Source organism: Hetaerina americana, unplaced genomic scaffold, assembly GCF_022747635.1.
Source record: "Hetaerina americana unplaced genomic scaffold, ioHetAmer1.1.p SCAF_2, whole genome shotgun sequence".
Taxonomy (NCBI): Eukaryota; Metazoa; Arthropoda; class Insecta; order Odonata; family Calopterygidae; genus Hetaerina; species Hetaerina americana.
The window spans coordinates 86,197,733-86,215,123 of record NW_027286763.1 but is presented as its reverse complement, the minus strand read 5'-3'; the positions used below and the strand labels follow the sequence as shown (position 1 = coordinate 86,215,123).

The 17,391-nt window shown below is 40.8% G+C and overlaps 2 protein-coding genes across 2 annotated transcripts in view; one reads left to right on the top strand and one right to left on the bottom strand.

The window, feature by feature from the left end:
• The window catches only part of LOC139688257 (zinc transporter ZIP13 homolog), a 135,585-nt gene extending 123,226 nt beyond the window's left edge, over positions 1 to 12,359 (bottom strand). The window contains exon 1 of the mRNA XM_071585724.1: positions 11,669 to 12,359. Within this exon, the coding sequence (XP_071441825.1) occupies positions 11,669 to 12,023 (355 nt within the window). The 5' untranslated portion in view covers positions 12,024 to 12,359. The remainder of the gene's footprint in view (positions 1 to 11,668) is intronic.
• The window catches only part of FipoQ (F-box/LRR-repeat protein FipoQ), a 207,208-nt gene that overhangs the window by 93,847 nt on the left and 95,970 nt on the right, over positions 1 to 17,391 (top strand). The gene's annotated exons all lie outside the window — the stretch shown is intronic.

Below are 17,391 nucleotides of genomic sequence, written 5' to 3'. Positions count from 1 at the left end.
ATAAGGAGCGAATGTGGCCAATTACATGAAACACGTTTCCGCGGGCCAGCTGTTATGTAATCCCGTGGGAATATTAGAGAGAGTTCTCAGTTCTGAGAGAGAGCGTGATTTAAAGTAATTGTACGAGGAAGACAAATGAATGAAATCCTGTTCTCATGCGCATACTATGATGCTTTGTTTGCAGTTTTTATTCTTATAAAATTCCGTAAAACCAGCACAAGAAATGTTCCTGTCGACACTTCACCACGGCTTCATTGTCCTCCAAAGGACGATGAATCTGGGAGAAAGGATACGCGCTGTTATTGCTGCATTAGTATCCGACCTTTAAGACCCAGGTTCGACTACAGGGTTGCGTGTAGAGGGAGATCTGCGTTCCTGCTGTCCTACGTTTCAAAGGCAAGGCAATGTGCTTTAAACTAACGTGGAATATTTCGTATGGAATGAGTTTGGTACCAAAGCATGGCTTTCTCTTCACATTGGTTTATTTATTTATTTATTTTAAAACATTATTCACATACAGCAGTAGCGCCAATTTGCAGTAAAAAATATAACAAACATGAAAGAGGACAAAAGACAATAACAGCATAACAATAAATAACGAGAACCGAACATGGTCCGGGGGAAAATTTAATTTGTTGAAAGGCGGGATAAAGCTTGGTTGAGAAATGGATGCATGATAAATTAAAAGGATCGAAAGTGTGGGGGAGTGAATTTAGAAGGGAGGAGAGGCGAAAGCGCTTGCGGGTGAGCGCTTGGTGAGAGACATTCTAGGAATAGGCAGATCCTTAATTAATTATCCTTAATTATTAGCTAAATATACACTAATACTTAATTTGAGAGATATAGCTAATTGAGGCCGAGACTTTGTGGAATTCCATTATGATTCTGGGAAATTAAACCAGACCTCAAATCATAAACACAGAAATCAACACGAAGGCTCGTGTACATAAATTTATAAAAAACAATAATATAGATTTAAAAACATAGAAACACAAAGAGAAGACACTCTCACATATGCAGTTTTGACGTTTCGACGACACGGCCGTCATCATCAGCTTCTGACGATAACGGCCCTGCAGTTGAAACATATAAACTACATATGTGACTAGTTTTGTGAGTTTCTTTTTACATATTTTATTATGTATATGGGCAATGATGTGTGTAAGAGTGCGAGTAACTTTGTAAATGAGCAAATACATGTTGATAATTATGCATGAATGACTATTGCCCTGACATCCCCCATGCAACACGCCCTAACGGCGGCTTGCGCATTCTGGACATGGAGATAAATCCTGATGAGAAGCCATTACTCACGTTGGGAAATGCGTTCGCGGATTCTATACAATTTTGGAGATAAATGAAGGTTAACGGATTCCACGTGGGCGCTTCCCTAATCGGATTGCCCACTCTAGTCTATTGCGATCCCACGTGAGTCACGGGCGCCATTGTTCGAAGGAAGGGGGAAATGAGAGGACGCGGGGGTGGGGGAATTTTCATAGTCGGAAAAATTTTCGTATCGTGTTTCCGGTGAAGAGGACAGAACAGGGTTAGCAGGATAATGACAAGGAACGCTAAGGGTATGGGGAGATGGACGGGTCAAAGGGGCTATTGAAAAAGCGTTGATTACCGCGGTCACTGCGACGGGCACTAATTTTCCGGGGCAATGCGAGTCCTTATCAGTCGACGGACGATGCACGTTCGAAGTACGTAGATGAGTGGAGACGAGTAGCACACGAGAAGTTCGCAAATTTTCATTTTGGAGGTAGGGAGATGGCGGATGTCAATAACGAGTTTACATTATAAAAATAAATTTTGTGTATGTGTAAGTATGTATGTATATAATATACGTATAAATTAAATATATACAGCAAATATGCATATATATGTATAATTATATATGTATGTATATATATATATGTATGTATATATATATGTATGTATATATATATATGTATGTATATATATATGTATGTATATATGTGTATGTATATATATATATATGTATATATATGTATATATATGTATATATATATATATGTATATATATATATGTATATATATGTATATATATATATATATGTATATATATGTATATATATGTATATATACATATATATATATATATAATTACACATATGCTTTCGTAGACGTAACACGGAAGTGCAATAATACAATACGCAGTAACACACAATATAGAAACACAAAAAAAGAAGAACACTCACACGTTGTTTCTTGATATTTCGACGGAAACACTCCGTCTTCATCTGAAGATATAGAAGTAATGATTACATTACATTACTTCTAAATCTTCAGATGAAGACAGATTGCTTCCGTCGAAATATCAAGAAATAACGTGTGAGTGTTCTTCTGAAGACGACAGCCGAACTGTCGAAACGTCAAGTAACATATTGTGAGTGTCCTTTCTTTGTGTCTCTATATTCTACAATTCTACATCCGTGTGTTTATATATTTATATGTATCTATATAATATATATAATAATGGGCTAACACAGTATAACACAAATAGAAAAGAATAGCAACATTTAAAAGAACACTCACACGGTAAATTGTTCGAGCTTTCGGCCCTCTCAGAGAATGAGACTCACTTGAAGAAGGCCTCTGAGAGGGCCGAAAGCTCGAACAATTTACCGTGTGAGTGTTCTTTTAAATGTTGCTATTCTTTTCTATTTTTGTTATACTGTGTTAGCCCATTATTGTGGTTCTCTTTTTTTGTGTTTCTATATTATGTGTTACTGTGTATTGTACTATTCGGCACTTCCGTGTTACGTCTATGAAAGCATATATATATATATATATATATATATATATATATGCATATATATGCATATATATGTATATATATGTATGTATGTATATATATTATATATATGTGTGTGTGTGGGTGTGTATATGTATGCTTGTGTGTATTCACGATCGATCATCCTTAATGAGACTGTCATTTTATGTTTCGATTTAGAAAAATAACATTTTCATCCTAAAATCTATAAAACAATGAAAAAGGCATCAAGAAAAGTTAATTAAATTCCACGTAGAGGTTGCAAATTCTACTTAATTCCTTGGCATTGAACTCTGATAAACTCTTGGAAACATGCTCGCACTGATGTTAATATTTATCTGAAGCTTTCTCTTTTTGACTCTAATCGACCTCCAATCTCGATAGAATCTCATCGGCTAGATAAATTGAATCGACGTCTAGAACTAACGTAGAGAATATTTACAAGCCATAGGAATTTAAGCGATCTCTTCCGATTAACACATAATGTAAAAAAAAACCCTTATTAATTGAAATTAAGGAATGGTAACAAGCAGAAGTTCAAGCCTGTCGGTAGGATTGCTCTACCGTTCTATCGGAAAAAAAGAAGTTTAAGGGCAAAGGCTCCGCCTGTTCCCAAGACTGGAGCGTTTCGATAACAGTTGCGAGTTTGTCTCGCTCAGATGCCAAGTATCACTACTGCGGAGAAGTAATTAGGTTAGCGACCCCAATTCTTCTCTCTCTCTCTCTCTCTTTCTCTAACACACACGCACGCCGGTTCAGATGAAAAAGAAGGCAGATCTAGGATTAAATGGTATGCTTTTCCTATATCCATCTGGCGGAAAGACTCTCACGACTAGGACCCAATGAGATGATGCAGACTTTCAAATCAACGTGAGCGTTTAACACGATTTAAACATTCTCTTTGGTTAGTCCAAATTAACTTTGGATACTGGCATCGTGTTGTTTCAAGCCTTTTGGGATAACGTCGGTTAACGATAACCCAACCCATAGATTCAAGCACTAGGTAATGTATGGGATATGCAACTTCCTCCACAGTACTGCACATAATTCCTGTTAGAAATAGTTATTAATCCTTTAAAAATAATAAGCTTCATTCCGACGATTCAATGAGTGCTTAACGCAGGTTTGGGGAACTGTCAAGACTTGAGTGTGAGCTCACAAAATACGTCGCCCCTTGACAACTCTTGACTAACTGAACGTGTATAGTAAGCTTGCGAGTGAGTTCATCTAATCCACTCATTAATTCACAAAGCTCATTAAGTCAGCACGAAACTTAATTCGTAAATATTTATACAAATTATACAGGAGATATATGCAGGCATGAGAGAGGAGAAGCGACCCGCAGTAAACTCTTGTAATTAACCTGTCTAAATGAATTGAGAGGGTGATCTCCAAGTTGCCATTGCAACCTCTACGCAAAATCCAAATGAATTACATCCGCGTTGGTGAAAAAATTATCACGATAGGAGTTTTAAATCAAATGCTAATGTTCCCGTGCGACGCTTATTTAGGAGTCAGTTCTCCCTAGATGTGTGGGAGATTTTTCCATGGATGACAGTGTGACTTATCTTTGTTGAAACCGGCATGAAGACGCTCCCTGAGATCTGGTTTGGAAAATAGTTTCACACCCAATTTTATTACAGGTACCTCTAAACAATATGCAAGGGCGTGTGGCGGGGGGTGTTAGGTCAGCAACCAAGCTTGTACAGTCTCAATCATGCTCAGTCTCTCCCTAAATATTAGTTTGACCATGCAGTCGAAAAATTTTAATCACACGAAAGAAGGTGCTTACATGCAACAGGACACGCATATTCAAATCATGATGCAGAACTGTTCAAAAGATGGGCCCATTATATAAAAAAATAAAATGTAGGATATGGACAAAATGTATACACTGGTAATGCTAATTATCTCCTTCGCGATTGCTGTCATGCATATTTTTAACTCTAATAGTATGTGAGAAAAGTAAATTTATAAATCTATCCGTTCTACTATCTATCTACCTGATTTTGCGTTGGTGATCCGATCTACAGGTACTACAGTAAGTCGGGGCCTGTAATATGTCTTTAACATCCTCAGATAGTAGGATGATGGCATTTTGGGTCCAAGTAACCTGCCTCAAATTTACGCAGCGAATTTAACATTTATTTAAACATAAGGTCAACTAGTGGTTCACATCCTAATGCTTCCAATAGTGCCATGACACTGCTACCTTGTTCATAAGAACTTTTCACAACCCTAGCTGCTTTAGGTTGCACTCGATCTAGTTCCAAAATTAAGTCTACTTCGTGAGGATCCCATACCCCCGCAGCATACTCAAGGTGGGACGTAACTAACGTGAAATAACAAAGCTCCTTGATCCTATCATTACAATTGCCAAGCATGCTTTTATGAATCCTATTTTTTTATTTGCAATTCCGCAAATTTCACGAATGTATTTTCCGAGGTGACAGTAAAAAAGGTAGTAATCATTCCGAGGGCTTATGATGAGGTCAATAATAATATGAAAATTAAATGCCTTCGAACGGGAAGGAACAAAAATGTCACGCTGTGGGATAGCAAAATTCAAAAGTGAAAATGATTGGAAAGCGCTCGAAAATTCAATCAAACCAACACATTCAATACGTGTATTAAAGATTAATTATTAGGCGTATCAAAGAGCACAAATTAGATGGAAGAAAATATGGTCAATGTAACCACGTCTGCAGAAATCCGTATAAAGGATACATTATATTTGTGCGTTTAATGGGTCATCATTACCATCGTATTTTGTCACTTTTGCCGCATATGTGGTAACATTCCCCACTTCCCTGACTACTGCAGTCGAGCAAGACTATCACTTCCAAAAATGTCACACAAGAGATAAAATAAAAAAAATTAAGACCAATATCAATTAATTTTTTGATGAATTCCCTTCTTGCGTCATCCTGATCTAGTTATCTCAAACGCCCAACTAGAAACGTGCACCGATATGAGTGAAGTATTTCATTTTTTAGAAATAAAATCCAATATGTATTTCGGTATTTTATATTTTCTTACAACTTAACAGCGTCGGAAATGCAATTCGTTCATATTTCTTATCCTTATATGTTATTCACTCCTTCTTTCTCCTTGTTTCAATCATAAGTAACCTTATAGCATCAATATTAATTAGCTGTCACGTACAACTGATGGCGCCTATGTCACCGCCAAATTACCCATTACATTATTCAACTATTATGGTTTTAATGAACATATGACTTATTCCCAGGAATAAGCATTGATTTTTTCGTTGGAATCGGATTTTTATTTCTTGTTTGGCTTTTACCTCGCAGCATGGTTTACCTCGAAATCTCTTTCCCTCCGTCATTCCTAAGAAAATTGTCTCAATCAAGCTCTCGTGGCGTGGAAGGTGCCGATCAGTCTCGTCCTGCTGTTTCTTATGTCCCTCCAGAGATTATTACTTTCTTCCTACCCGCTGATTGACCACTTATAAAAAAATAAATAAATTTGAGAACTCTTTAAGTCCGGTAGACGAGACTCCCCAGGAATACACAGAAAACAGTTCTTGGCAATTTCTTTAATCGAATCACCGTAAATCCCCTCGGTTCCCCCCTCCCAACCATGCGTAGGGCAGTAAGGCCATGCACGTTTATTCCCGGCTGAGGAAGAAACTCAGCAGATCGCCGCCTTGCCCCATCTCTGTGGCCCACGCCAGCCGTTCCATACACGGTTCCTCCCCGGCCCCACCATTCCCCCCCTCTCCCGCCTCTCTCCTAACCACCCTCCTCGAACATAACACCGCCGGCCGACGTATTCCGCCCCCTCCGCCCTCCCCCTCTTTCGCCTTCCGCCCACCACGTCTCTCTCTCTCTCATTCTCTTCCTTCCTGCCCGTCCTTAAAAAGCTCATGCGGTCCACAGGCGGCCGCGAGAACTCGTGGCCCCCCCTCTTCGACCCGAAGGAACTGACCGGGCGGGATGGTGGCGTTGAGGCAGCGTCGGGAGATGTCTAAAAGATGTCCCTCGTCCGAAGCTCTCTCTCTCTATAGATATATGACGCGACGCAGGAACTTATTCATTCAAGTTATTCTACCTCTTTGAATTTAAGTCTTCGGAAGGTCCCTAATAACTGCTGTATGCGGGAACTTCATCTTTCTTTGCCCTACACTATGTCTTTCTTCATTTCTTTGCAACTTTTCAACCAACTTTCAAGCTGCCTTATAAGCCTACTTTTCTTCCTTCCCCTACCTTGATGACCCAATGTTCCTTCTTCTGCCACGTCTTATCAACATCCCACTACGTTTCTATGTGTCATCCATCCACTTTTTCTGCCTTTTTCGGATTTCCCTCAGAAACTTCCTCTCTTCTACCACCCAAATTTTGCGCCTCTGCGTATGCCTTCCTCTTTGTCCCACACATGTTCTCCATTCTCCGTCATACCGACATCTCAAAAGCCTCCAATCTACGCCTACCGTCTTGTCTCAACGACCATGTTTCTGAGCCGTAAAATACCTACGCTCCATATCAAATGTTAAATAACTCATTTCTTGAAATTCTTATTCAAGGTCCCAGTCATAAATTACCTCCTTTTGAAATATTCTTTGCCTGACGCAATTCTTCTTCTTAGGTCCCTACTACTTTGACCGCCATGATACAAAACACAGCTAAGATAGGTAAACGGTTTTACCTACTTTATTTAATGCACAGCAACTTGTATGTTTTTCTCAGCCTTTTTATTTTTTGAGAATCTCATCACCTCCTCATTGATTCTCATCCTAAACCTAAAATTCGATCTGTAATCAGCTTGCTACAACCAAACTATAGTACATTTGTCTCAATGAGGAAATTTTTGAAAGTATTTCGACAATATTTTCAACAAGATGGCATAATTAAAATCTCTACATCAAAAGATGCCTCTGACATCTTGGTGTCTTCTTCAAAGTTTCTCACGGACTTCCAACGCTCATTTTTATAGTACTACGAGGCTGCGAAGAACGGAGTAAAAGAGAAAAATCCTGCTTCAATCGTAAACTGACATCCGTTGTCAACTGTGTTGACCCAGAGTTTGGTTTGATAGTTGAGGATAGCGCTACCCTAATTATTTACCCTAGAGTGTGTGGAAATCACGCATTCAGGGCATTAAGGGTTGGGGGAATTCATCTCCCTGTGCCGCCTCTGGTTCCCCAGGAAAATCTGGTGCCTGAAAAACGAGACGGCTTTGATGAATTTCGGGATCACCATGATTTAGACCTGGGCCCCCGAGACAATGGTCAATCGTACTACCGACTGAGCTACCACGACCACTAGAAAGCCATTAATTGTACATTATTCTGATTACGATATGGGATCGTAGATTTTCGCGGCGTTCAGATGAAAGACTCTCCATTCTCGGGATGTCACCGCGTAGGTTGTTTTTCTGACAACAGTTTCGCCCGTGTTTCAACGAGCGTCTTCAGGTCGAAGTGACTTCGACCTGAAGACGCTCGTTGAAACACGGGCGAAACTGTTGTCAGAAAAACAACCTACGCGGTGACATCCCGAGAATGGAGAGTCTTTTATTCTGATTACGTATCTGAGGAGGGTTTACATTCCGCTAAGGTGCAATGGTAAAGTTTATAAATATGTTGCAGAGCGTTTTCATTAATAATTCTAAAACAGAATCTTTGAGGGAAGAGAATGAGGCTAGTCGAGAGAGGAAGAAATAGGAAGAAGAGGAAGGGAACTTTAGGAGAAGAGAGGAAATTGGTTGGAGGGAAATCGAAAAGTGTGAAGTGATCCATTTGGAGGAGGAGAAGAAAAAATATAATTGAATCTTTGAAAACATGGTTTAGAGAACATTTGATGATTTGAATACGTGATAACAGTGTAGGGTAAAGTATTACGCAACGGTTAAGGAAACAAGACATTTCTATGTTTCAGAATGCATAGTTTAGAGAACCTACAAGGGACGAAATTAATGTTTTAGTTTCGTCCAAAACCTAATTCTATACCGCAGGCTACCTATTATACATAACATGTCTCCATTTGGTACAAACTGATGGTGAAAGACTTATAATATTCTGTTTTTAAAAAATTCCTGAAATATTAAACAATACATAAAGATGATGGAGTAAGCCTTCGAACAAGTCAACCCAGAGGCAAAGGCAGCCGTTTTTGTTGGCATAATAACTTGCGTTCAGAAATCGTTCTCGACCGATCAAGTGACTGGAAACATTGGCGAGAGATTTTTTTTCCCCGACGGCGGACTTCATGTTGAGCGACAGAGCATACAATTTTATTTCTGCATTAACGTATGGGGCCTCATTCCGACCCCACATATATCGGCAGGATCGCTAACGTCAATGGAGAAATGAAACGTAGGGAGCACATACATAATAAAAGCACACGTTATTCGGAATGTATAAGTGAGCTCCAGACGAGGAAACGGTAGCTTTTAATCTCGACTACTATTCACTCTTGGCTTGCAGTGGCTGGAATTGAATCGCGTGCAAATTTTGAAGATGAATTTTAATGGAATCTTAAGCATAAAGAGCTGCCAACTGAAGGGTTTAAAAAGTTACTCATCCAACCAGTATTCACAGTTCCTTCCCGAGTACTCGGAAAGGAACTAAACTTGGCGCATGAACAATCTGAATACACTTGAATGACAACTGAAAGATATCTAGAGATTTCGTGATAGGCGAGGCACCTTTGATACGTGTAAATCATATTTATCAAAAGAGAGAAAGGCATTTCAAATACAATGCCAAATCAAAGTCCATTTGAAAAGTCCCTCAGGCTTCAATGCTTCCATGGATTTTTCTTAGCTTGTTTTAACCCAGTGTACAGCATTAATATTTTGATATATTTCTCATTTTCGCAAATTTAGGTCTAAGGTGCATTTGTAATTGCGAGCAGAAGATTCCAAATTATTCGTCATAATAGCAAATTTGTTTCAATGATAACTTTCAAATTCAGCCTGAAAATGTGTACTATGACAAAAAACCTGCCATTATTGAGAAAACTAAAAAGAATTCACTCGGTATATATGACCAGCTCCCTTAATTGTAAAGTAACTAAACTAATACCGAAATTTTATCCCCGGCAATTGAATTAAAATATAATACAACTATAATACCACTGAGAGTGTGACGCTGGCCATTTTATCATAAGCAAAACATTAGATTCCATCTTTCAAAGGATATAACTTCGCTCTTAAAGACAATTTAGTGAATATCTTGGTGTTTGAAGAGAAAAAATTGATTTAATTTTTCTTCGACTTCTACATGGTACTCCACATGTCACCGGTGAGTGGCAAGGGGTGATTCAACACAGGGCATACAACATAACAAATTAAGTTTTTCTTAATTTTTAATTAGAATATATGGGTAAAATAATTCAAATCGACATCAGTTTATAATTAAAATGAGTTTATGTTCTTCGTAGTAGTAGTAGTATTTAGGGGAGGCGACCGACAGCTGAGGTCATTTGCGCCATAGGGGATGGACAGGAAAGGATGAAGGGCGGAGAGAAACCCGGCGTCGGCATTAGCCTACTCTTTACGAAAGGCGCCAAGGGGTCCGCAGCTTAACGTCCCATCCGACGGACGGCGCACTCACTCAAAGTGCCCTCCACAAAGCACCTCAAGTAGGGATCGAGATACCTCTGAAAAATATTAACAACACCGCCGGGATTTGAACCCGAGCCGTCTGAGTGGGAAGCCAGTACGTTAGCCCCCGCACCATCTCAATTCCTATTATGTACTTCGTATAACAACGACTACGCACATAAGCTTTATATTTCCGCCGTATTGAAATAATCTGAATCACGCCGTACATTGAACATCCGACAAGGGTAGCGCTATCCACTCTGATCATTGCGTAATCAATAAACTGGATTCTACTACCTCGCACAGAAACCAAATTTCAGCAGTAATAGTTGCCGATAATTGATTCCACCGCCCGAATTGTACGTTTAACACGCGGACTATTTAGTTTCGGCAATTGTTATTATATGAAGTGATTTGCATTTGAAATATTGGAATGGGAACTTTCAACAATACAGAAAAGGAGATGTAACTTGTCAAAAACTTGGACCAACGAATGCACAACTTCTTAATTTTAAGCAAGAAAGATTTATGCAACGGAAGTCCAGGATATGGAACTCCTTTTTCGCTGCAACATAATGAGCTGGATTACCAGATATCCCGCCAAATAACAAAAACACCAAGTTCCCGGAAAAAAACACGAGTGAGCTTCAACCGTCAGACCACCTAGCTGGATTCCCCACGTGCAATGAATGGTCTTGCAGCTAAGGAGTTATTGATCCAAGGCCAGAATAACATCTGGGGCGAGAGGGGGGAGGGGATGTCAAGGAGGAAGGAGTGCTACTACGTAGAAGAGAACTCTTTGAAACAGCATCTCCGAGGGAAGCATCCGTAAACAGCTGGAGGATCGCAGATGGGTTGAGGGGGGAGGGGTCGAGAGGCTATCGCCACATACACACTCACAAAGACGAAAAAGACCACGTGCAAAGACTGCTTTCGTCACTGGCAGGACGATGCACGCTGATCGCAACGAGGATCGAGGTTTGCCCGGCCGACGATTCGAAACCCGTTAAAAATCCCGCGGAATCTCCTTTCCTTCTCGAACGCGGAAAGGGTTAAGGATGGGGGGGGGGGGGGGAGAGGCGCTCGAGACGGAAATCAGCTGATAGGGCTCAGGGGTATGATGCACGAGGGGATGCAAGGATGGCAGATGAGGAAATCAGGCTCTTTGTTCAAGGAGGAGAGAGAGGAGAACAGGGAGGACGCCTTCTGCTTCCGAAATTCCACCGGTGATGCAAACGCACACGAATTGTAACGCAAACGTTTCTCCCAGTTCCCAAAAACATTCAGTTTACGGGCACCCACCTTGTTCCTCCTTCGTGTCCCCGCCGTAGTAGCCGAGGGGAATGAGGACCAGGGGCAGGACACCGCTCAGGCTGACCAACGCGGATCCCAGGGCGGAGAAGAGCCACGGCCTATACCTCCAGGTCGTCCAGTCGGTGTCGGATTGCACGACGATGGAACCGTTGCCCATAACATCGATCGGGACGGCCGCCGTGATTGCGGGCTCCCTCCCGGCAGATGAGATCAAGACGTCCGCCGCCGCGTGGTTCAGGCACTGCGCCAGCAAAAGCACCACCGCCGCCAAAGGCAGGAAGAAGCGTGCGTTGGTTACGCCGGAGGCATCCCGGCCTCCTAGTGCGACTCTCGGTAAACCCATCGCCTTCCGACTGGAGATTTCAGACTGCTGACTGCTCCCTGGACACCACCGTCCGAGTGGAACAGAACGGCAGTCCTAAGCAACTCCTCAACGAGGGAGTCCTTCCCTAGGATACAGCCCCTTGACGGGGTGCGAAAGTGCGCCTCTACTTGGATAGCTCCGTCTTCTTTAACATAAAATAATTCCTGATGGAAAAGTTCAATGATTTAGATGACCAGCGGCGCACAAGATGAATGGGAATCTTTGTCCATGAGACCAAGAGCGTTCCTTAGGGACCCCGCTCGCTCCTTTTTATCGCACCGCGACCACCTTCCCCGGCGAGATTTCCAGCGCACTGACGGCTTCGATAATGGCCGGCGGGTGTTTACAACGTGAGATTCGCCTCCGAGCCGCCAGAGAGCAGGCGAGTACGGGGCGTCATGCGCACGGAGCTGCGTTATCACTCTCAGCGGAGGGAAATTCGGATTGAGCATAGGAAATTCCCCTGTGGGATATTAATCACGCAATTCCGCTTACTGTGCTGCGGAACATGAACGGAGCTATTCCAATTCACTCTGTGAGCAGCGTAAATAAGGTTGATTTATGGCAAGATCAGGGATGGGAACTTTGGATATGCCAAGACTCAGAACTAGATTAAACCTATTGCAAATATACCAATCGTTTGTAATACATCCGATGTAGAAGATCTAATTTGGCCCCGCAATTACATCGGCATGACAGAAAGTTGTCACAAAATAAGAGAGATGAACTGCCGAACGGATAGATTCAGGTATCATTTTTCCCCGCATACTATCCACAGCTAAAACACTAAAAAGAAATGGGTAAGTACAGAGGAAAATACAGGATGGGGCAACATAAATTCTTTTTTTTATACAGCAAAAGCCCTTCTTATATGGAAGTTATGTTGCCGCACCCTGTAGTTAGGAACATACTAGTTACATTCCTCTTCAACTCACGTCATGGCTGCCGTCCTTACTGGTAATTAGTGCCTGAGTTGCATGTGAACCCGCCCTTTTAATGAGTTTCATTATTTGTGTTCTTTGTGTAATCAGGGGAGTAGATAACGGTATATTAATCGTAATATGTATAACGGATGTTACGTGAATGGTGTTTGGTGGCCCCCATGCCACGTGTCCTTTTGGTAAATCGCGGGGTGCTATGTGTTTGTGGAAGTGGCAGAGTGGCTGTCGAAAGGCTGGTGATCTAACATGCCCTGCCACTCGTCCTTGCGACGGCTTCCGGGGTAGTGTGAGGATAGATTAACCAAGGAAAATCACAATAGGAAAATAAAACGTCCAGGATGGAATTCGAACCCTCGGAACTTTTGGTCAAACGGCGTTCTCGCGTTAGCCACTATGCTATCATTAAACGTTTTATTTAAATATCTAACGGCAATTATTTCACGTGACCCAACCTCGTTTTCTGTAATAAAGTCGTTCGCATTATTTGAAGTCATGGTGCAAGGTAATGCATGTATATGCTTAGGGTTCAATTGCGAACATTTAAATTCACGTGATGAAATCTTAATAATGCTGAGTCTGTAGTTTGGATTAACGACGAATTAAACCCTATCCCCCCTTCTTTAAAAAAGACAAGTGAGCAGATCACAGAAAAAATTCGTAGGTTCTCAGAGGTGGGAGATATATAGTGATTTTCAGCCCGTGTAAGGCCCTATGATCGTAGAGAGGCGCCAAGATTATGTTTTTAAATTTACATCAAGTGCCACCATTTACATGAAGTGACATGTAATCCACAAAAGATTACAAAAACACAGGTCATCCGAATTTTCAGGGAACGCATTCAGAAATTTCACAAAGGTTTGTATTCTAAGCATTGAGTCATTAGAGAAGCACTGAAACTATTAAATGGACCGACGGCTTTCACTTATTTAAGAACTTTGTGGTGGAGAGATATCCATAGCTGAGTTTATGTTTCAATACAACACGAAGAGATATAGGTTTCAGCTTAATCTATTCATTTCAATTCCCAGTTCAGGAACATGCTCAGTGATGAAGATCACTTTCCATTTCGTCTTAATCTCTTAAGGTAACAATTTTGTGAGATTCGGTATCTCGAAAATCAATTACTCCCTAAAAATACTCATGTTCATTTGTTAAATAATCGCTCCACATGGTTCTCAAGAAACTCCATTCTTATTTATTATTTTTCTTTAGCACTCATTGGAAACTTCATCGATCATAAGGTAGGCATCGACTTGAAGAACATAAAGCACAGAAAACTGATTTTTCTGAAGATGCTTATACCCTTCATGCTGTTCCCTTCCGGGGAAGGCAAAGTTGATACAGCATTCTCATTTCAATTTTTTCCAGGAATCAATACCTGTATCACGAATTCATTCCGTGTCACCATGTCGTGCACTCAGTCTCCTTCACATCCATGCTCTGATTTGTAAGACTTCTATCACTCCCTATCTTGAGAATCCCTTCGTTCGCATTACACCATTGCTCATTCACTCACTTCCTGCGAAAATACATTTGCTTTATCCTTTGAATATCCGTTCGGTGTTTCGGCTCCCATCTGTTCTTTTAACACGACCAAATCAGTGAAGAACAGACATGTCACATATTCTTTTGTGACTCACTCGTTCCTTACCTTATTTCTCTGTTTCTTGTAACAAAACTCCTTAATTCTTTCGGGAATTTCCGTCGCTTAGGTGAGTTGATGGACAACTGTTTCGCCCCCCAGTCCTGGAGGCGAAACCGTTGTCCATCAACTAGACGTCGCGGAAGCCTTAGGATTAAAACTCCTTAAGTTATCCATACTGCAAATATAGTCTAAAATGTTATGCTTATCCTCTCATATTCAAGTTTTGCCTTCATAAAAAACAATGTGGGAAGGAATAAAGTTTTATTACGTATCCATTTTTTGCTTCAGACAAGCATTCATTTTTTTATATGCTCCACACATTAGCAACAACTATGCAAATTTTTTTTATGAAATATATCATGATTATCTTGAAGTAAGTAATGAACAATGTAATGTGTATGTTCATTGTATAGTTTAAGATAATTGGGACTTTTTTCATCAATTTCGTTCGGACGTTCATGAATAATATACGTATTCCAATTGGCTTTAACTATCATAATGCATTAAACCATTGCATTATTTACGAGTTTCAGAACAAATTGTTGGAAATATACCCATCCTTAACGGAATGAGATTTCTTTTTTTCACTCGTGTCTTTGTGCAGTGTGGTGTCCAAGCCTTCCTATCCCGCACTCTTTTATGAGAGACCATGCACCCCCCAATACATTCCTTTTCTCCCAGCACTCTGCATTCGCCAGCCATGTCCTGCTTCCCTTCCTTTGTGGCAATGCCAGGGATATGAATTTACCCTCTAATATTAGCAAACCTGAATCTTTTTCTTTTATGGTTTATTTGGGAAGTCCTACAGTGGGTTGCCTCAGTCCATAACCTTTCTATTAGAAAATATAATTGAATCTGAAAATGTGACATCATTGTTTGTGCATTATTGTCAAGGTTGCCTTGTTGCTGGCCAAACGGCAGTCACCAATTAACAATATAACCCCAAGGCCCGATGTCACCAACTTCATGTTAACCTTTAATCACTATATATCAATCAACTCATCAGATTTCCCCCTTTCGGAAGGTCAGTCCAACATTATGGAGGTCTGTCCCTCCATCTTCCGTTAACGTGACCTGAATCTTGCGTCTAAATGTCTTCCTTGTCGATCTAGGAGAGTTCTTCAAATGTCTTGCTTTTCCACAATATGACGCGATGCCTGTTTCCTACCTTCACCGTTCAACTATAAAAGTTATCAATATTTCTCTTAATTCATTAGTTCGGGTTGGCCACTCTTACGTCTCGTGTATTTGGATTCAGTATCTCGTCATCTCCTAAATTACATATTCTTCCATGCCTACAAAATTTGGGAATCAGAAAAATGTCAATATCCAGTAAAAAATATAAAAATCCATTGCAGTAATAGAATACGATTTCTTACTTCTTTCAATTATTTAAGTTTTTTAAAGACTTTTAAGTATATAAATGAACGCCATTTTGTCTGATGATAAGTGTAGGCACATATGTCCGTCATCAAAGGTTGAAAAAATTTTATTCGCACCATTACACAATTATCATCGCTATTTTAATGCCATGATGATGCGGACTCCTTGTGCCATGAACAGGTGTTACAGGGTGTCCTTAGATCAATGAAAACTCTGGTCATTTTGTTGATCACCCTTAATGGTCTATCGTAGATGGATTATTATTTACAATAATTCGTAATATTTACTTTTTGCCTTGATGGATATGTATATAATTAACCACCGCACACACTTAAAGGTTATTTTAATGGTTGAAGGTAGTACTCAATCCGTACTATGTACGGCGTGTGAAATGCACTCATAAACAGTGCGGTAACGGAGACCAGTGACCTTCCAATTGTCGGTTGCGTTTCTCCCGGAAGATCTGATACACGAAAAATCTAACAGCTTGGGCGAAGCTGAAATCGAGAATCGAAACTAAATCTTCCAGTTAGTGGTTGGACGTGACGCTTTCAATTATATTAAAATCGAAAAGTTCACTCCTGATAACTGTTTATTTTTGTTTGTGAAACTTAAAACAATACTCAAAACAGGAAATGAGCACCAACTGTTCTTGGTGAACACCTACACATTGCGCTATGAGTCACGAAAGATGGTGTCCGCGATTCCTGTCGCGAATCCGTGACTCGTTTGTTTGTTTTGGGTAAAACAAGTGAGACTCGATAGGAAATCCACAGTATTATACTTCAAGTAACAAAAAATAATGCAATTTCGTGGCAAACTTTCCCAAATTGGCGAGTGTTACTCAAGAATGGGGAAGGGGGGCGGATATATGCAGGCGACAATCACCGCGCGACACAATGCCGAGCAACGTCCGCGACGTCATCATAGGTTATCTGCTGTGGTTGGCGGGCCCATGGAGGCCTCTTCTCCGCCATCCTTTCCTTTACTGCGCCCTTCTCTTCATTTCCACGTACCCGTCGCCCTCTCCCACATCGTTCGTCATTTTGACCTACCTCCGCCCTCTCTAGCCTGGCCCTTCCACCGTGCCCATTACCCATTTCAAGAGATAATCCCTTCGTAAGTTTCCGAGCCAATTTCTTTTCCTTCTTTCGATTGTTTTCAGCAATCTTCTCTCTTCTCCCACTCGACTCGGCTGATTTCTCCACATCTTCACATCTCAAACGCCTCCAGCCTTTCCCAGTCTCTATTCAACGCAGTCCATGTTTCACAGCCATATAATATAGCATATATACGTCTGCAAAGAACGCACAAAATTTCCCGTTTAAACGAATGTGCCAGTCATTAAAAAGGTCGAATCACCGCGAACAGTCTCACA